The 21751-nt window shown below is 38.0% G+C and overlaps 1 protein-coding gene across 4 annotated transcripts in view; it reads left to right on the plus strand.

Moving 5' to 3' along the window:
- The window catches only part of CORIN (corin, serine peptidase), a 118734-nt gene that overhangs the window by 46244 nt on the left and 50739 nt on the right, over positions 1-21751 (plus strand). For all 4 annotated transcript variants that reach the window (XR_012580474.1, XM_074541537.1, XM_074541538.1 and 1 more), the window contains exon 5: positions 13088-13269. Coding sequence is in view for 3 of the 4 variants with exons in the window: in XM_074541537.1 (XP_074397638.1) it covers positions 13088-13269 (182 nt within the window). In the remaining variant the exon portion in view is untranslated. The remainder of the gene's footprint in view (positions 1-13087; positions 13270-21751) is intronic.

Raw genomic sequence — 21751 nt, forward strand, 5'->3', positions numbered from 1 at the left:
TGTAGTATCTATGCTACAGTATCTGCAGTAGCCAGGTAAAGACTTGTAGAAAACCAAAGAGGTCAGAATAGGTCAGCATGGTATGTTTGGAATGGGAGAAATTAACTAATGAAAATTAGGTTAATACTAAATAGGTTCTAAGAAGTTGTGAATAGTTTGTATGCAGTCAAATGTTCTTTGAATAGCTGCTGATATCACTCATAGTGGCAAATTCGATTCTGTGGTTGATTTTCTTAATTAAATACATTGATTTTCTAAAGCAATCAGTTAATTTTTTTCTGGTTGATTGTCTTAATCTTCTTTCTGTAATTAGTAAAAAGAAAAAACCAAATAGTATGATTTTCACTGTGGGCTTAAAATAGGATGAAATATTAGGTCCAAAAAACAAATCCAGAAATATGTGTGGTGTCTTTTATTAAAAGGTGTCAACTGTTCAAAAAAATTTCATTCATATCCTGTTAAAAATGGAAAGGAATCAATCTTCATAGAGTAATAGATATCTGCCTGTCATGTTTAGTGTAATCCATGAGTGAGACCAGTGGTGTGGTTATTTCCTTTTTCCTGTTTTTGTGAACTTCACTTGAAACTTATCCTTGTTCTTTGTTTCTCCTGCTGACAGTAAAATTAATTATCTTTTATCACATTTATAACAGCTAAACTTACTAAAATAATGAGATGTTATTAAAAACCTACATTTTAGAGTTAATTGAGTTTTTTGAAGTGTTTAGGAGAAAAAGATGACTGATCACATAGATCTTGTTTACACAGCTAATGAAAATTTTTGTTTTAAGGCTTTGAACAGGAAGCTATCAGCATACATTTGAGTTAATATCTATTACACAAAGTCCACAATGGGTTTAATTGTGTATGAATGATGTGTGGATATGTATGAGTTTGTACAGGTAGTCCTCCACTGGCATGCTTCAATTTTGTTTTAATCCACTTGATTTTGGCAACAAAAGCAGGTAAATATGCTAAGACAAAACAGCAGCTGCTAGGACCTCTGAATGAACAATCCCATAGGTAGTCTGTGACCCAGCTTTTATGCTGTCTTTTTGTAGTGAACCTGTGTGGAGATGTCAAGTTATAGATGCAGAGGGAACTTTGCCATTCTGCAGTTTTAAGAAATGTTCAAATTTTACACATTTATGAAATTAGCTTCAGAGTAATTTTTGAAGAAAAGGTATTGAGAAACCCTCTTGGAAGGACATTTAGAATCCTCTCTCATAAACCTTTCAGACATGCTTTACTTTTTTTTAAAAGGTATTTCCTTTTAAACATTAAGCTACTGAACTGCTGGCAATCACTTTCCAGGTCTCCAAGGAATAAGGTGGGACAGTTTTCTTCTACCACCGTGTTGTCTCTTCGTGTTTTTCTCATGACTTCATCTGGTGTAGTTCTTGCCATGATCCAGGCACATGGAGTAGAGACTTCTTTCAGATGCTTATAAGTGGCTACCAGTTGTTTCCTGGGTTTTGCGGTCTTGTCTTTCACATCCTGTGCAATTGCTCTTAATCCACTTCCTTTTTAATGGCGCCTCTTTTGCCTAAGGAATTTAACATGACCCACAAAGGCTATTCCAGCTGTAGTTCTGGCAGTAGTTGTTTGCCCAGGAGATACAGAAGTTTAGAATTGAATTTAGAATTCAATTCACAAAAAAGCAGAGGTGATGTTCAGTGGATGAAGTGGTTTATACATAGAATGTTTGAATCACGTCTTTTGTTTTAAATGTTGCCATGACTTGGCTTGCAGCCCTTCAGAATCCAGCACACTAATTGTGTGACAAAAACCCACACTGTTGTAAAATCTGTCTTTGGATATAACCGAGTCATAATCCAGTCTTCAGTTTTTTAATCTTCAGTTTTTAAATCTAAATTTTTAAGTCTGTTTAAGTGCAGTTGTGACTTGAACCACAAAATCTTGGAGGTCCAGCTAATGAAAAACATGTATAGTCAAATCCTGTCAAAAAGGAACACAAAAATTAGAGTGTAATAGTGTTGCAAATGCTTGAAATAGTGTTCTCTGTCTGCTAGTTTTTGTGTTTTTTTGTGTGTCTTGTTATTGTTGATTTAAAGCATCCTCCCAAGGGAATTGATGTGTTATTGTTCAGCAGAAAAACTGAGGAATACACAGGGTCTGTGTTACTTGAAAAAGCCCAGAACACCAAAACAAATGGATAATTTTTTCATTAATGTTGTCCTTTTTAGCAGTTAATAAGCTTCCAATAGATGTAATTTAACCACTTGTTATAATAATGATTTTATGGTGTAATTTTTTGATAAGCAAAATGTTGAGGATAGAGTTGCTAATGGCAGATAGTCAATGTGTTGTGAGAAACATTTTGTAAGGCTTTATGCAATGTCAGTACTCAGTGTCAGCTCCAGTCTACCATCAAATTGATAGCACACTAATTCAAGGTGAAGTAGAACTAATTTACAGCAACGAGAAAGTGAAATGGTTGAGAGGTGTAATGCATTGGGGAGAGTTTCAAACTAGCAAAACTGTTTAATGTATCAGTAAAATAGCACTAGATAGTTCCTGTATACTTCTGAAAGTGTTTATGTGCAGTAACAGATGTCATATGCAAAGCCATGATTGAAAACGTTTCAGTGATGAATTCAGTGTTTCAGACATGAATTTCTAAATGTAAGGAGACAGTGAATAAAATCAGAGTGACTTGAAATGGAAAATTGAATAGGTAATAAATAGATACATGGATCAAAACAAATCTACAATATTCAGATAACAGAAAGTGATGAAATATTTGCGCAGAAAAAGAATCAAGAAGTAAATAAATCCTCAAGCCCCAATTTGTGCTCTAAGGAAAGATAATTTTTCAAAAACCAAAATTTTATTTCTGCTGTCCTATGAGTATAAAATGTTCTTCTTGAGACATGAGTGAGACTTTGAGTCTGTGTAACTGTTGAGGCTTGGCTGCTATGGGTGGGCCTAAATGGTCCCAATAGCTCAGGGTGGTACTGGATCTAGGTATGGAGCCTTAAGTTAACTCTGTGATGCCAGTTCTTTTACACAGGTGCAGTGTCAGGAAGGACAAACCAGGGACAAAATATAGGGGAAAAGGACAGAGAGGATGCTGGGAAGAATGTGTTTTTCACATTCAGAGAACTGTCCCTTCCCTGCCCACAAATTGTTTAGAATTGCTGGTGTGAATAATTTATCAATAAGTCATCATAAAGAAAGAGGGGATTAACTAAGAAATTAATTAAAAAATAAAAAGTTAGAAAAGCAATATGGAAATATAGACATTGGCATCCTGCATTGGCCAGAATTATGTGTGTGATCCAATGTGTGTGAAGCCAGCCTTTGCAGTAGCAGGCAGCACCAAAACTTTGTGCAGTGTTTCACCCTCCCCACTGATGTAACTTCAAATGTGTGTGTGATGGATGCACCAGAGTTCAAAGGCTATCATATAGAGAAACACTTTTGAGAACAGTCTGGGCATGGAAATGTCTGCTTGAAACTATATTTCACAATGCTGCACAGAGAAGTTAATGGAAGGAGGCAGAAAGGAAAATCAGGAGGGCTGGTTATTTTATTAATGAATATGTTATTGACTGATTGCCTTCAGCCCTGTTGTTGCAATGATTTTATGTGTGTATTATCTGTTATAAGCTGTGGTTTATGGTTCCTAAGTTGGTATATTAACTAGACATCATAAGTCATTCTTTTGCACATGCAATATATTATTAATAATAATATATTATTTCTTATAAATAAATAGTGATCATTTATGTAGCTTAAATAACTTTTACAAATACTCTTAAAATTAGCATGGCTTTTTGTTAATGTCTGTTTGCTAATTTATAAAATGCTTTTTCACAGAATAAAATTTATTTAATTTAATAAATTGCAGTAGTTGTAGGGTAGGAACTTTAGGTGAAACATTGCATTTTCATAAACATTGCAGGAGCATTAACACTGATCTTCCTGTTTTACTGGTGTATCTGGGCTCACAACCAGAAACATACAGATGAGGTAACAATTTATCTTAGTATGGTAGATAGAACTCTTCTTCTAGATATGAGTACACCCTATTGTGCAGCAGTTAGTAAAGAAAATGGTTTCAGATAGTGGTGCTGAAAGAATCAGTATTTTCCTATTCTTCTGCTTGTTAGTCCCCATCTCAGGACATGTTTTTCCATGTCCTGTCAAGAGTATTTAGTCAGCTCCATGATAGATTGGATTTGGAAACTGATCTGAATTAAATTAGGAGTGACTGATGCTATCCATTGTGTAACAGCATGAAGTGCCGTGCTGGCACAAAGAATTAGGGAAGAGAGGTGGGGAGAGGTTTTGTAGCAGGCTGATGGGGAGCTTCCTTAAATTGATGAGATCTGCTTCTGACAGATTTGTTTGTGAAACAATTTTAATGGGAACTTGAAGCAGCATGATAATGGCTTACAATGATTTTCTAGTTGACAGAGGAGATCCTTGAATGTCAGTGAGTGAGAAGTGTGTCTGATTCTTTAGGATTCCTTATAAGATGCAGCTCAGAAAATTTTAACTTGTTTTGATTCTTGAGGTCTTCTTTTTTGGCAATGCTCTGAAGTGCGCAGGGAAACATGAGTTCTGGAAAACTGCATGAAATTAAGGGTACCTCTCATAGTCATCTGTGGAAATGGAAGGCAGTTCTTTAGGTACAGTATTGTTTTGGGTGTATTTATTATCCTGAAGGTACAAATACTTAGAGCAGCTGTGCAATGCATGATTTGCTTCCAGTTAGTCCAGAATTCCTGTAGCAATGCTGTGATTGAAATACTGGTGTGTAATGCACAGGACTTCAGTTTCACTGTGCCAGCTTCTCTTTCCCAAGTGTGAATCCTGTTTGCTGAAATCAAAAGATCTTGTAACCTAGATTTTCAGGCATTTTTGAAGTTTGGTTTGTTTAGTAAATGAAGTTTCTATAGAGTAAACTAAATAAACGGTGTGTTCATAATTTGCATAATAAATACTAGGCAAGATTTTTCAGAAATTTGACTTCATTTAGGAGTCATTTTGGCAGATAGTACAATATTGTAAAAATAGCTGATACTTGTAGCAATGTTCTTAATAATACTTATTTCAACTGATTCATGGCTGAACTAAAGCTCTAATTAATTAATTTAGTGCCTCTCTCCTATTTTCACTGTTGTCTTTGAATCAATGATGGGATCAGTAAGAGAAATCTGGAAGGGCTGATTGCTGTAGTCAGGACAGATCATCCCAACTGATTATGGTCATTGTACAAACACAGTGAAAATTTTTGATAGATTTTTTTCTTTCCAATGCTACATTGCAATATTTATGCTTTGGCTGTACAGTGTGTGCTTTAGGAGTTTCTGATTGTTAGAGTATTATAAGCTCAACTTGTGATATCTTGTGCTGTCGTGGAAAGTGACTGGGGAGTCAGAGGGGATTTCTGAATTTGTCCCTTGCTGGTTCATAGAATCATACAATATCCTGGGTTGGAAGGTTCCCACAAGGATCATCCAAGTCCACCTCCTGGCCCTGCACAGTAACATCTCCAAGGGTCACACCATGTGTCTGAGATCATTGTCCAAGTGCTTCTTGAACTCTGTCAGGCTGGTGCAGTGACCACTTCCCTAGGGAGCCTGTTCCAGTGCCCAGACATCATCTAGGGCAAGAACCTTATCCTAATACCCAGCCTAAACCTCCCCTGACTCAGCTTCATGCTGTTTCCTCGAGTCCTGTCACTGGTCCCAGACTTGAAGAGATCAGTGTCTGCCCCTCCACTTCCCCTCATGAGGAAGTTGCAGACTATGATGAGGTCTCCTCCTCTCAGTCTCCTCGTCTCCAGGCTGAACAGACCAAGCGTCCTCAGTCTCTTCTCATATGGGTTCCCCTCTAGACCCTTCATCATCTTTATTGGTCTCCTTTGGAAGCTCTTTAATAGTTTAATATCTGTCTTACATTGTGGCACCCAGAACTGCCCCCAGGACTTGAGGTGAGGCTGCCCCAGTGCAGAGCAGAGTGGGACAATCCCCTCTTTTGCCCAGCTGGTGATGCTGTGCCTGATGCATCCTAGGACAGGGGTGTCCATCCTGGCTGCCAGGGCACTGCTGACTCAGATATGACTCCTTATTTTGGTCAAAATAGTTTATCTGGGTTTTGTCTACAAAATAAATTATTGTGCTGACAAAAAATTCTAACTTGCATTGTAGAGACTGTATGTGTCCATTCTTAAGGATATCAACACAGTTTGGCCAGGTGTTCTGAAAAGCATTTCTAAGCCTGAAAGAGATGTTAAATAACAGCAGTTGATGTAGAAGATGTAAAATTCAACAGCAGCCGCTGCTTCCTTTGTTCATTTTTGGATGGATAAGAAGAGTCTTTTTTATCTAATGGTATATTTGGATTTGTTCTCAGTTCCATTTTCACTGGAATCAGGAATTTATATTTCCCCCCTGTCTGAACAGCTTTCACAGTTCTGTGTGAGCTGTTTGTTAGGTATGGTCCTCTTGGATAGCAGATGTGTTCTAAGACTTTTGCAAGTATAACACTTTAGCTGTCTCTTTCCTGTTGCCATAAGATATGGCAACTATTAAGGAGTAGTTAATTTGAACTGTCATTCTTAGTGAAAAAAAATCTGTGTGGGCCCACGGAAGAGATTCCAGTCCAGCTTTTTCATCAGATTTGGTTTTGCCACTTTTCTGTTCTCATAGCCTTTAAACAGATTGTTCTTCCATGCTGCAGGCAATCCATTCAGTATCTCCATCTTTTTCATTCTCATTGTGTAACCCAGGCTGTTTTCAGTCTCTTGGAAAGGGCACTCCTCTTGTGGCTTATCTGTAGTTGCCAAGCTTCATGACTGTAAATGGGGTATTCATGGGTGTATGAGTTAGAAGTGACCTTCTGCACTATCTTAATAAATCCTTAAATCCTTTTGCTGAGTCCCTGGTGGGCAGATGAGTGGACACTTACCTGCAGTTCAGCCAGTTCATGCCTGGCCTTAATCTTGTCTAAGCAGCTCTAACCATTATTCAGGCTCCCACTCCCGGGAAACTGAGCTGCTGTGCCTTTTACCAGGTTCGCCTCTGAGGCCTTTTTTTTCCTTTAAGATGTTCCATGTTTCTCAGACTATGAGCCGTATATTTTTACAGGTAATTTTCCATCTTTGTACTTACACACATGAACCTGTTTTGAGAACACTACATGCATTTAAGCTAAAAACTAGGTGGGACGTAGTACTTTGCTTTTAGTGTTGCAAAGTGTTACATGGAATTGAGATGCCATCTTTCAGAGTTGCTATATGGATTCAATACATTTTTGTCAGGTGAAATAAATACAAAAATCTAAAATTATCTTGCTTTCTTTTCAGATTTTATTATGTAAAGAAGCAAATTACAGATTTAAATTCTTATCTAAGAGACAAAATAGAAATTCAAACTTTCAAATGAACTTGAAAGTTAGAGATGAAAACCAAACAAGAAAAGATAAAAATACATATGTTTCTTGATTATGTGAAACATTAGCAACCAATTTGTTTAAAAATCCATGAATCAAGAAGTGATATTGGGAGGTTTATGAGTTTGTGTGATAAAACTGTCAGTGACTGTGCTGCTCTCCATATTGAAGTACTTGTGAGAGGGCACTGAGAATGATTTCACAAGAATGGTCACTGTAGAAAACTGTAATCCTGAGTGTGTGTGTTTGCTCTGCTGTAGAAACTTCTTTTTCTGACATTTATATTCTCTGAAAGTCGTTATTGTTAGAATATCATGAGAAGTATTAAAGACAGTTAGAACACACAAAGGCTGGTGTGTGAGCTAATCACTCCAACTTGTTTGATTTCAGGGCTGTAGCAATAAAGAGTAACCTCAGTTTTCTTCTTCCCATTATTTCATAATGTTTCAGTTTGTCCTTGCCCTCATCCTCCCTGCCCCAGCAATCTCTCACAATTGTATGACCAGTTCATTTATTTTGCCTCAGGCCTGAGATCTGTCAACGTTCTTAGCATGGGTGCTTGTGTATGAGTGATACAGCAAAACATCCTGCAGTTGTTTTTAACTTGTCTCAGTACCTGAATACAGCTTATTGTGTGGGCACAGAAAAAGTTATCCTGAAACAACTGAAGGGATGAAGCTGGGGAAAGAACAGTAATGAGAACCAGCAGAAAATGTTCATCTGTCTGCCTGCAGTCAGGTTGTCTAATGAGCCACAAATGTGACCTTTAGCAATGCAGCCAACAGTTGTGTGTTCTCAGAGTGATCTTCGTGCTGCATTTCAGCTCTGGCATAACAACTTGGTTGTAAGCCTTTTGCAAATCATTTACCTTCTATTGTTTTAACCTGTAAAATTGCAATAATTAATTTCTCAACAGGGCATGTCTATAGCAGTGCTTTTACCAGTGGAGATACTATTGTGAAGACACAAAGAAATACCACAGATAATATTGAGTGTTAGATATATTATTGTGTTTACCAGGTTGCATGAGGAGCTTCTGCAGGATGGTTAATTGTTGATTTTATTTAATTTAATGCTTTTTTCAGCTCTAGCAATTTCTACTTCTCCCTCTCATGACATCTTATTCCTTCTTTGCATGTATCCTTTTGGAGGACCCAGTCAATTGCTTCTTTTTTTTTGGTCACAATACTCTTCAATTGAATGAGTTATTTGACCTCTTATTTACAGCCTAAAACCAGCTCTTACAAGCAGCAAAACTGAAAGTAGCATGGAACCAGATCTTTTGGGAACTAAGCTGCATACAGTGCTGCTGCTTCCAGAAAAGACATGCCGCATCTCAGTGTCTCCTGAGGTTGGGAGTCAGACTCTTTAGCTAACTTGAGTCTTGAGCTAACCTTAGAAAATGTGGTCAATTCTGAAGCAAGAGGAAAACAATCACCATGAGGATCTTCCCTCTCCTTACAGCTTCTTGGAGTATTATTTCTTTGATAACTTCTAGTACTTAAAACACTAAGAAACAGAGTCTACTGAGGACCCCTGTGCACATTGTAATGTGATTGCAAAGAAGAGAAGGAGTAAATTCTGAAAAAAAACTCATATAAAAATGTAAAATATCTCTGAGTTCTAAGGAGCAGGTCCCTGTAGAATTATAATTGGGCAATCTGAGTTCTAGTGTAAGTGAACACTCGGTGATTGCCATGACAAGGAAGTCAGATCTTCTGCTTTCAGACAGTGTTTAACCTCTTTGGAAACTTAAAATCACTTAACAGAGTATATACTGTATTGAATATATGTGCTTCAATGAGTATTTAATATGAAACTTCTGATAGACAGCTTCTTCAATGATACCTTACGCAAATTTAAAGCCCTTATGTATTCTCTCTACCTTTAATATGCTTTTTAATAAGCTGCAAAGAAGATTTCTATTTTTTTTTTGTTCCCTACATTTCTTAATTTTGGCATTTCTATGCAGCTGAATTTACTGAAGTGTGGGTTTTGTGTCTGGGGAAACCAACCATAGAGATAAAAATATGTCATATTTTCTTTCTTTCATCAAACTCCAATTTCAGGAGCTTTTCTATTAATATCCTGAAGAGCAGAATCACATGCTAATATGTTACAACCTGCTTCTATGCCTGCCACTGGTGCCAAATCAATTATGGTAAGATTGCCATAGACCTGCCAGTTTATTTTAAATATGATTAGTCTCTGAGTAGCTGTAAATAAGACTAATCAAGATAAAGACTATTAATAATATTTTCATCCTCCAGCAAATTAAGCAATAAGTCCATAATAAACTTGATCACTATCCAGAAATATTTAATTTATGGAGCACACATGACTCAACATTGAAACTGGGCCAAATTTTGCAGTAATCACTGGATAATCCCATGTTTTTTGATTTGTCACAGCTTCTCTAGGGGCTACAAATTTTGCTTGGTTATTTGATCACCACGTCTTTTAGAAGACTGGTAATTTCCAAATTATTACTGTTCTGTGCATGTCTGTGGTAGGTTGACCCTGGCTGGTCACCAGGTGCTCTCCAAAGCTGCTCTGTTACTCCCCTCCTCGGCTGGATTGGGAATGTAGAACGGATTGAGATGTGGACAAGGAGAGATCTCCCACCAGCTACTGTCATAGGCAGACTTGACGTGGGGAAAGGAATTTAATTCACTGCCAATCAAATCAGAGCAAGGCAATGAGAAAAGTAACCCCAAATCTTAAAATAACTTCCTCACAGCCTTCTCTTCTTCCTGTGTTTAAATTTGGTCATGAATTCTCTACCTCCTGTCCCTTCCCTTCAGAGGTGCAGGGGATGGCAAGTGTGGCCTGTGGTCAGTTCATCACATATTGTCATGTCACTCCTTCCTTCTCAGGAGAAGGACTCCTCACACTCTTCCTCTGCTCCACCATGGGGTCCCTCCTATGGGGGACACAGCCCTTCAGGAACTTCTCCATTGTGAATCCTTGCCATGGGCTACGTTCCTCATGAACTGCTGCAGTGTGGGTCCCTCCCACAGTGTGCAGTCCTTCAGGAACTTCAGGCTGCTCCACTGGGTCACAGGTTCTGCCAGCAAACTGCTCCAGTGTGGGGTCCCAGAGGGTCACAGCTTCCTTTGGGCATCCACCTATTCCAGAGTAGAGTCGTCCAGGGACTGCACCTTCTGCCCCACCTGCTGCACTGACCTTGGTATCTAGACTTGCTTCCCTCCCATATTCTCACTCCTTTCTCCTGGCTGCAGTTGCCTTGCGCAGATTTTTTCCCTGCCTCCTTAAATATTGCAGAGGTACAGCAGCCATCAGTGATGGGCTCAGCTTTGGCCAGTGGTGGTTCTGTCTGTCTGTCTGTCATCTCACTGGAGTTGGCTCTGTCAGACACAGGAGAAGTTTTTGGCAGCTTCTTACAGGAGCCACCCCTGTATCCCTCCCACTACAAGAACCTTGCCATGCAAATCCAATACCATATAAATAAAAGAGGTGAACTTTTTGTATTTTTGGGGTTTTTCCTCATACAGATGTAAAGAATTCAATGTGCAGATAGATATTCTGAAAAAAATACATTTTTAGAAGCTTTTTAACAATTATGCATAAGTATAACTCTGCATAGTTATATTTTAATATAACTTTTTAATATTATTTTTTTTAAATTTTGATTTAAATGAATGTTCAGTATGTTGAAAGACTTTGAAAACAAGGAACCATATAGATGGAAGTTTTCTGTAGTTACAATATTTGAAGATATTGACATACACATGCTACTATGGTCTGGTTGTTAAATGTCAAGCTATAGCTGAGGTGTGGTGCTTTAACAGTTAATGATTTAGGTGTGGGTCAGGAAAAACAGAGATCATATCAAATACTCTAGACTTGTATGAAACTTAGTCTGGGAGTCCTCAAGAACTTTTTATGCTTTATTTATTTATTTGTTCAGGATTTTTTGCAAATAGCATTCCCATTGGTAGAAATCGTGTACAGATTGGTTTTAACTGTGATTAGTAGATCTCTGTCAGAGACCTGTTAAATTCAAGTAATGTCCCTACTGACACTTTTTTTTTGAGAACAAAAAATATACTGAGCAAAATGTAATGCCTTCAGATTACTGCTTGTGATCATCAGGTATGCTCCATTGCACCAGTAAATGAGGTAGACTCACTGCTTACAGTACTTTTCACTCTAATACAGTTTGTAGCATATTTTTTTTTTTGCAAAAAATGAACAGAAAGTTAAATTAAGCATATCAGATTGAATAAAATACGGGGTTATTACCAACGAGTCAAATCAATACTACATTTTAGTTTTGTGACATCTTATTTCTTACAGATATTTTGAAATTCAAGTGCCTTCTCTAGTAAGTAGCAGCATTTCTTTTGGCATTTTTCTGTACTAGGGAACCTCTGTCAAACCAGAAGTGTTATTAGTATATTAGCTAAGAAGGAAAAGCTTAAAAATGTCTGGAGACAATCACTTGCCCTGTCAAATCCCCTTTATTTAAGGAGTTTCTCAGGCTCCAGATAGGAGGCAGTAATGGCTGCTGAGGAGCTCTTGTGCCCTTTCTTTCTCTGCATATTGAATAGGTTCTGTAAAAAGAAGAGTGTTTCAGAACATCTTTATCTGAAGAGCCTTTGCAAGTCAGAGAAACTTAGTTTGCCAGTACAATGTGGAGAACTAATAAGTGGCAGCTCTTCTGTCCTCAGATGAAACCATTCTTGGTTTTGTACACAGCCGTATAGGTGATCTTCGGTGCAAAAATTTTCCATCTTTCAACAGATCACAATAAAAAAATCTGGTGGTGAGAAGGGCTATTTTGGAATATATATGGTTTTTTGCAGGCAACAATAATCTGCCATCCCAGAAGCTGCAAGAGACAATTTTAGAGATAAATTCCTTGATTTGATTCTGAGATAAGTTCAGTACTCAGCATGGGAAGTGCATTGCGTAAAACTCCTAAGCATTACTTGGAGAATTTATCTCTAAAAATGCCTTTTATAAAAAGTGGTTCCAGCCAGAGTATGTAAAGAACTCAGTAACAACACTGGCAGCACACTTGTCTTTCTAGATACTAAGCAGAGAAAGGCAGCTGTACTGACTTCCAAATACTTATGTAAGTGAATATTGCTTTACATCAAACTCTTAGTTAACATTGTGGTGAGGCAGCTCTGGCAGCTTTTATATTTCTTTCTTATGGTTTCTGCCATGTCACGCAATTGCTAAAAAGTACCATGTTATTCTCTGTTACTGTCAAATGAAACACTAAGTTGGTAAATTTTTAGGTACTGTAAACTTCTTCAGTTCAGGCCACTTCCTTGTGACTGAATATGGAATTCTAGCCATGGTTTTGAGATGGGTAGATACAACTGAGAGTCAGATGTAAAGAGAAAGATGTCTGTGGTGTACCAGGAAAAGATTCTTCTGTAGCATTGTGAGTGGTTATTAATAAAGCCAAACTTGATTTGCTAAAGCCTAAGAGGTTCTGCAGTCATTTAAACATAAACTGCAAAAATGTTGGGTCGAAAATTTAATCACTGTAAGGGTATGGGTGTAGCCCGGTAGAGCACAAGATTTGTCTAAAGCATTTATTATTACTTTTTGCACTTTCTAAAAAGTTCTCACATACTGCTAAAGTAATAATAATTTTTAATTTTGCTCTGTTTCTTGTTTTTAGTCGAGGCCTCTTGCCCTGCAGGACGTTTTGTGAGGCAGCAAAAGAAGGCTGTGAACCAGTCCTGGGTATGGTGAATGCTTCTTGGCCAGACTTCTTGAAGTGCTCTCAATTCCAGAACAAAACTGAGAATGACACCACTACAAGGGTATGCTTCTCACCACACCAAGAAAAAGGAAAGCAGTGTATGTTTCCATTCTTAACTGTTACACTGTGTTTATGAGTTTTCATTTAATAATTTATTTTCTTCCTGTGTAGGAAAAGCTCTGGGCTGAAAGTATTATTTATTGTTCTATGTTCCATCTTATTACTGTAATAAAGTCTCGTTGTTGGTTGATTATAGTTTGCAGTGCTTTAATTGTTCAGGCTGATTTTTTTTCAGACTTGTGTTGCTTTAAGGCCTTTTTATTTTAAATCAAAAATTCTGAGCTGTTTCAAGGAAAGCAATATGACCTGTTTGTTGACTTTTTGTTTGCTAGCTCTAATAAATAGAAGTGTGTTATTTGCAGTAGGAACCCGATGCACAGGCCAAATTTGAAGTGTATCTCCTTTATCCTTGCTGTAAAAATGAGCCCAAAACTCATCAAGAGGTAAACTTCTCAAAAAGCATGGTCTTTATATGCCCACACATAAAGTCGTAGAATCATTTTTTATCTTGAAAAAGATATTGAAGGTCATCCAGTCCAGCTGTTAACTCAGCACTGCCAAATCCACCACTAAACCATGTCCCTAAGTGTCATGTCTATGCATCTTTTAGAATACCTGCAGGGATGATGACTACACCACTTACCTGGGAGGCCTGTTCCCATGACTGACCAGCCTTCCCATGAAGAAATGGGAAACCTCTCCTGGTTCTCCTCGAAGCTTTTTCCTCCTGTCATATCGCTTGTTACTTGGAGGAAGAGACTCACTACCACCTTTATACAACCTCCTTTCTGGCAGTTGTAGAGAGTGATCAGGTCTCCCCTGAGCATTTTTTCCCCTAGGCCAAGTAAGCCCAGATCCCTCATCACTCCTCCTTAGACTTGCGCTCTGTGGACCCTTCCCCTGCTCCGTTGCCCTTCTCTAGACATGCTCCATCACCTCAATGTCTTTCTTGTATTGAGGGCTAAAACAAACACAGGATTCCAGCTGTGGTTTCACCAGTGCCAAGTACAGCAGGGGACAATCATTGCCCTGGTCCTGCTGTCCACAATGTTGCTGACACAGGCCAGGGTGCCATTGGCCTGCTTGGCCACCTGGGCACTCACTGGCTCATGTTCAGCCAGCTGTTGACCAGCATTCCCTGGTCATTTTCCACTGGGCAGCTTTCCAGCCAGTCTCTAAAAACAAGACATTTCCATCTCCTCAGAGGTGCTGCTGTGTTCTCTAGATCCAGATCTAGAGGTGAGATCACAGCTGAGAGCAGTAAGCCTGACTTTTTCTCACTGACCCCATTGCTGGAGTTCCCTTGCTGGCATTTGGGACTTTGCTGTTGATAGGCGTTCTGTGAGATAAGAGACTGAGGCTTGTACAGTCTATCTTTGGCTTCTAGCTTTGTTAATGACTTCTGTGTGACAGTAAACAAGAAGAAATGGTATGATGAAAACTGTTTTTTCAATTTTTTATTAAAAACCCCTGAGAATATATTCTTTAAATCTACCTTAAAAGGTCAGGGAAGTTTTAAATTATTTCTTTGAATGTTTGTTAATGGTACAATTAAAATAGATGATGTATCCTGGGCTACCTCCTTGCAGTTCCTGAGTATACATAATGATATAGCCTAAAATTATTAGACCAAGTCTTTTACCAGCTGGATTCTCTCCAGCTGTAAAGGCAAATTTTTAAAGAGTTGTGAAGTAAAGGAGACTGTTATCCATATCTGCCTTCATCTGTGGGACTTTTTGTTCTGGTTGAGGTAGGGAAGGATCCTAAGGATTGTGTCTTGTTGAAGTTGAATGACTGCCAGTTAAATTGAACACTGTCCACAAATTTTTATTATAGAGTCCTGTGGTATTTTGTGCAAGTTGCTGTAGTGAAAGCTGCTGGGACCAGTGTATTAACTGTATGATAAAAATATATAATATGTATGCTGAAAAAAATAGATCTAATAGATCTCTCTAAATTGGAACATTAAGCAAGTAAATATAATTTTTTTTTCTGTGCCTCAAATTCCTTATGTAAAGTGGGGCTAAAAGTGTCCTTTTAGCTCACAGGGTTGCTGAAACCATTGTTTGTTACAGCTGGTCACAGTGTTCAAAAGCCCCACCAAATCTAGAGAGCTGAGCTAAGATTAAACCAGAAGAGATTTTGTCACTTATGAAACTTTCCAGTTTCAGAATAGCCTGTGGCTAAAATAATATATTTACTATTGTTAGAGAAGGAGCTGTTAAGAATAGTGCCTGGTTAATTATTATTCCATAATCTGTATGACAGGATTGGTATTCATCTGGTAGTGAACTGCAGAAATTATGGGTAAGTACACAGTGCTTTTTCTTACCAGGGGAAAAAATGTAGAGCCAGATGTGAGATTGGCTGCTCCTACCTGACAGACTGTGAAGATCCTTATTGTTCTACTTATTGTCAGTTTCTGACATCTTGTTGTATAAAACAAAAGGGGTTTTTAAAATTGAATTTTTCATCATGCATGATGATAGGAATGGTTTTCATGTGGAACGAGAGACTGTGATTGAACTGTGTTCCAGGACCTGCAGGGAGCCTACAAGAAAGATGGAGACAGGCTATTTACAAAAACATGTGGTGACAGGACAAGGGGAAATGGCTTCAGACTGAGAGTAGGTTTAGATTAGATATTAGGAAGAAAATCTTTACTGTGGGGGTGGTGAGGCACTGCAACACGCTGCTCAGAGAAGTTGTGGATGCCCCATCCCTGGAAGTGTTCAAGGCCAGGCTGGATGGGGCTCTGAGCATCCTGTTCTAGTGGAAGGTGTGACTTACCATGGCAGAGGGGTTGGAATAAGATGATTTTTAAGGTCCCTTCCAACCCAAGCCCTTCTACCATTCTGTGATTCTATGAATAAGGAGAATATTTTGACCTTTATTTTTATTTGAAAGAATGGTTCTAATGTGGTTCCTCTGTGACTGAAAAATGTAAGAGTTGCTGCTTATCCTACAGAAATAAACTGTATTGTTCTTGAATATTTAGTTTTGCAGTTTGTATATTTAAGAGAATTTCCATCTCTGACCACAGTAGAACCAAACAGCTGAGTCTGATTCTCTGTTCTAATCCCTTTTCATCTAGTGCTCAGCAAAAACTGCTTTTCACACTCCTCTCAGGGTTCAGTTCCTGGAAATGTCAAGAGCATGTCCTTGGCTTATGACTGTTTATTTCTCAACTCTGTGGTTTCTTTTGGGGTTTGGTGCCTCCAGATTACATGCAGTGGATCCTTCCCTGCCCACATATGCCTTGCATATAATCTGTTTTGTGTGATGTACTTCTCTTTTGCATCTTTAGTTATATCTTATGTTCATCAAAATTAAGGTCTGACTGCTGTACATGCTTGTTTCACAGATTCTTGTACAGTGTCACCCAGTCACCCAATCCCAAACAAAATTTTCCCTTGTTTTCTCTTATTTTTGTATGATTTTGGCTAAAAACTCCATATCCTCCACATTTTCTGAATTGAAGATTGTCACTCCAAAAAATCCTTGAATGCCATAGTTCCAAGCCCTGTTGGAGAAAATATGGTTGAGTCATGTTATAGTTAGAATCTAGAGCATTTATCCTGGGAACAGTTAACAGTTCTTCTAAAAAATGTTTATTGGTTAGAATAGGGATTGTCTTGAGGATACATACTGGTCCATTAGTCATGGGTAATATTTATCTGTGTCTAAAATTTAGCTCCACAAGCATTGGAAATTGAGTGTACAATACCACTGTGGGGAATCTATTATGAAATGCATCCCTGATGTGAATACAGATGTACTGATTATACTGGAAAATTCAAGCCATGCCATTATAGTAAGAACATCTGAATGTAAAATGTCTGAGTCATTCAGTCACTCTCTGAGTCACTGAGAAGAAGTTGCAGGTCTGAAGGCTGATATCCTTCCTACTGGTACCTGTTTACACAAGTGAATTCTCAGTAGGTGAGAAAATCGGCTACCCTAATAATAGTTGTAAGAATTTGTATTTTGAGATTTAAGGTAGGTGGTTGAAGTGGTTTCACAAGTTTAATGAACTATGAGCATGTAAGGGAGTGAGCAGGAGGCATTATCAGTAATTCACTCCACATGTGACCAATAATCCATTCTGGGGGGAAGAAATCCCAGAAACCTTCCTGAGGACTGATACTCATATCCCTACTCACAGAAAAATTTCAGCTCTGCTTTACTCTCTCTCTCAACTGACCCTGTTTACAATGTTATTTTATTAGCTTTGACCAGCCAACATAACTGTTGGTGTTAATACCATATCAGAAGAAAAACCAGTAGCTTGAATGAGAAGTAAAGCAAAACAAAAATCTGACTTAGATTAACATGGAGCTCACAAAAGAGCCCTGAAGTTATTTTTCTTTTAATTTGAATTGTAAAATGCTTTCAAAAGCAGCAGTGAATATGATGCTTCTACTGTTTATACCACAAAACTATGCAAATTACAGTATAGAGTTATGAGACATTGTTCACTTCTGTGTTTTTGCTAAAGAGACACTATGAATTAATGTCTGTCTCTGTTAAAGAAGTGATGCGCCTGAACTGCACTTCATTGTGGCCTGAACTGCACTTCATTGTCATGAGATCTTGAGTTGGAAGGGACCCTAAAATCATCTTATTCCAACCCCTCTGCCATAGTAAGTCACACCTTCCACTAGACCAGGATGCTCAGAGCCCCATCCAGCCTGGCCTTGAACACTTCCAGGGATGGGGCATCCGCAGCTTCTCTGCACAACCTGTCCAGTGTCTCACCACCCTCACAGTAAAGATTTTCTTCCTAATATCTAATCTAAATCTACTCTCTTTCAGTTTGAAGCCTTTCCCTTTGTCCCATTATTACTTGTTCTTATAAAAAGTTCCTCTCCATCTTTCTTGTAGGCTCCCTGCAGGTATTGGAAGGCTGCAATTAGGTCACCCCTAGCTTCATTCAAACTGGCATTGATTAATAGAATTATCTTTGAGGAATAATTTGTGTAGAGAGTTCGAATCCCTTATTGCAACAGGTATTTATTTTTCAATAGGCAATATAATTATATACATCCAGTAGATAATTTTTCTGAGAAAAAGCTTTTAAAATCAGGCAGATGCACTATCTTTCATTGTGCCCTTGCATTTACTTAATGCAGTGAAATGATGATTTATGTATGTGTAACATTGATGCTGAGCAGCTGCAAAACCATCAATAGTGGAATAATTTTTTGAGGAAAACAAAATGTTTTTCAGGATTGTCGTATTGTTTCGTGTGAAGAAACACACATGGTTGCTTAAACTATTTCCTCCACCAAATCATTCTTTAATCCTGTAGATCCTGCATTATATTTTGTTGTTTTCTCTGGTTTTTATTCTCCTATTCTGCCTGTGTGCCTGTTTTTTGCCTGTTTCTTTTCCAGCTTGGAGTTTATTATGTGGCCTTTTTAGGCCACATCACTTGAGTGAAAGAAAAAGGTCTTTTGTCTTTTTTCTCCCACAGGATTTTGCATCCTAAGGAAATAGAGAAATGAACAATTACCTGGGGGTAAGGAGTTGCCAGCTTTTCTAATTCCATGATTGTGATCATAGTGTGATCGAAACTTTCTAGAATTGACAGCAACAAGATGCATACACTGTACTGCTGGGTACATACATGGTATAGGAAGCAGGTGATGAAAATCTAAAAGTGAGAGAATACAGGGATTCCTCTGTGTTCCATTGTGCTGTTATGACTATACTGGGTAAAGAAAAAGTGCATCTGTTTTATAATTCTGACTCCAAAAGCTGAGGAAATCAAATGCCCAGAAAAGGAGAACAGGCCAAGACTATGTGGCAGGACTTTTCCAAATTCTCCTGCATTTTCCATCCAAGAATCCATGAGATTCAAGGATTCTTCTGTAATTTGTGACCTGCCATAGATTTTTATTCAGTTAATGTGTCCCTTTGTTACATGGGTCTGTGTACGTTTTAGCATCCATAGTATTGTGTTCCAGAATGTTACAGCTTGTCAGTCTATTGCATGAAGAGCACTGCCTTTGCTTGTTTTAATACCTCTTACTTCTTGCATAGCATTAGGTAGTAAATGTGGTCTCCTCTTTGCTTTGAAAAAAAAATTGGCAGCACTTTCCATGGTGATTTCACAGTTGTGTAGAATGCTTTATCTATTGCTGTACCTTGAAATGCAACCAGATGTCAATCTGGTAAAATAATCTTTATTTCAGTCTGTGCTCTCCGCAGCTTTCCAAGGACCTTGCCACATAATCTTCTATAGATGACATTCCAGTAATCTAGTTGGAAAGTACAGCAAATAAATGGTCTTGCCTCCTCAAAGGCACTTTTGATAGTACACCAGACACAGGTGAAATTAAATACTTTTTACTGCCACTGGTGTTTAGTCCAGGATTTTGGAAGCTAATCTAGATTGTAAAACTTTCTGGATAAGGACTAAAACAAGCAAGTTTCTCTATTAGCAAGGATTGCTTCCATTTTATTTGGGCTTATTTTACATAACATTCTTCTTAAGGAGTTTGTGTGTGTGTATATTTGCGTGATTTTATTATTAAATGTGTAAATTATTTACAGAGGTATCAGTAATTAACATTTACCATCATCTTTCTTTAGAATAACACCTTTGCCATTTGTAATAATTTTGAGTGGAATGGTCTGTGTTTTTCCTATTTCAGACATCTATTTCAGACATTATTTCTTCTGCTGCTACTTTGTTTCTTATAGTACCAGGGTTTCTGAGTGTGTAGCCTGTGTTCGGTAAAGTCTTATAAATGGTTGCAAACCTAAATCCACTAGGCTTCAGATCAAAATTTAGCATTCAAGAAAAGTGTTTGCTTTACAGCATTAGATAAGGCTTTTATAATTTCCATTAAAATCTGATCTTTGGAGGTATGATGGAACGGTTTTCAACCTGCTGGAAACTTCTTGCACAAGCTTGGTAGAAAGCAGAAATTCCATTAATTGGAGGTACTGTCCACAGTGTCTGTACTCTCCTTGCCCTGAACCTGGACCAAACATATCCAGTCATTACCTATTAGAAGACTGCTAGAGGTGAGATTAAAATTTCTAAAGATTCCATCTGATTGCAGCTGGAAGCTAAAACTGAGAGATAAAGAAAACTAATTTCACTCTTCCTCTTGTTTTTTGTATAACATACAAGATAAACAGCAAAATGCTCACTTTAGGTGTGCAGAAATGGAGAAGTGGTTTGGGATAGGACCAGAACAAGACAGAGATGTATTAAGGAGGCAGAGTCAGGATGACTTATAAGTGCTTCTACACACTTTTTCATAGCCCAGAAATGAATATGGGACCCTAGAACCTTTTCTCTTTTGATCTGTAAGAAAAGTTATCTGATATTCCTGCTGTTAACTTCCATTCTCTCAGGCCGACTGGCATATTCACACAAAAGATAGGAGTCCATTACTCTTGCAGTCTTAGTACCAATGAAGATCTTTGATGGAGATCTCCATCAAAGCAAATCAAGATGGTTCTTTTTGAGCTATTTATGCTCTTTTCCTTTTTGAACATGAAGGAAATTGTGTGAAAGCCAAGTTATAAGAACGTAAGATTACCCGTCAGGTAAAGTTGCCTCTCCAACCTCTAAGAGCCTTTCTTGTAAAATGAATTACAAAATTTTGATTATACTGTCATATTGTACTTTTACCTGACATCATCATCTGTGGGAAAAACTGTGGTGTCCAGGGAACCAGTACTTCCATACCAAGGAGGTCTGTTGTTTCTAGGGGGCCCTGTAGAGCTTAGTGACCACAGAAATCAGGAGGTGCAGTGTATAGGGCAGGGAACTGGAGAGATAAAAATATTAGCTCATAATGAAGTGTGACATTATCCTGTGAAGTGAGATTCTTGCCCTGTCACTGTTGCAATGACCATGCTGAACAAGGCACTTGAATAAAAATTTTCTCTACTGTTCTTTGAACACTTCCAGCTAACTGGGCTCTTCATTTGTATAGCTGGAGTTTATTTGCAATTGAGACATTTGCATCTACAAGTAAAGGCAACAAGAGCTGGTCTTTGAAAATGACATCAGTCTCTACCCTCAAAAAAAAAAAATCACATTCTGCTTTTTGTGTCTTAGATGTTATTACTCATTAGTCCTCATAATGTTCACTTTAATATCTCATTGCCTCATTTTTCATGCTATAAAATGAGACTGTGACTGTTATCTGATCTCATGTTTGTCTTAAGCCTGTTGTATTTTGCAGTTCATAATACCCTTCCAAAACTGGTAGAATACTGATGAGGCTGTTACTGTTCAGTGAGAGGTTAGGAAATGTGTCCAAGCACACAGTGTGAGGGAGCTTACTGAGGAGCATATCATTAGGGTGTGCAAAATGATGATGCTTGTGGTTTTGCACTACCTTGTCACTGATGAAGAGTCACAAACATTAAATGGCACAAACCAGTTGAAAATACTTGGTTTAAATTAGTATTAGGGCACCTAATTAGTATTTTGGGCACTGTTCATTAAAGTTAGCGTTAGGAGTTTACCTCCTTTAAAATACATTGCATAAG

Source organism: Zonotrichia albicollis, chromosome 5 (genome assembly GCF_047830755.1).
Source record: "Zonotrichia albicollis isolate bZonAlb1 chromosome 5, bZonAlb1.hap1, whole genome shotgun sequence".
NCBI classification, from domain to species: Eukaryota; Metazoa; Chordata; class Aves; order Passeriformes; family Passerellidae; genus Zonotrichia; species Zonotrichia albicollis.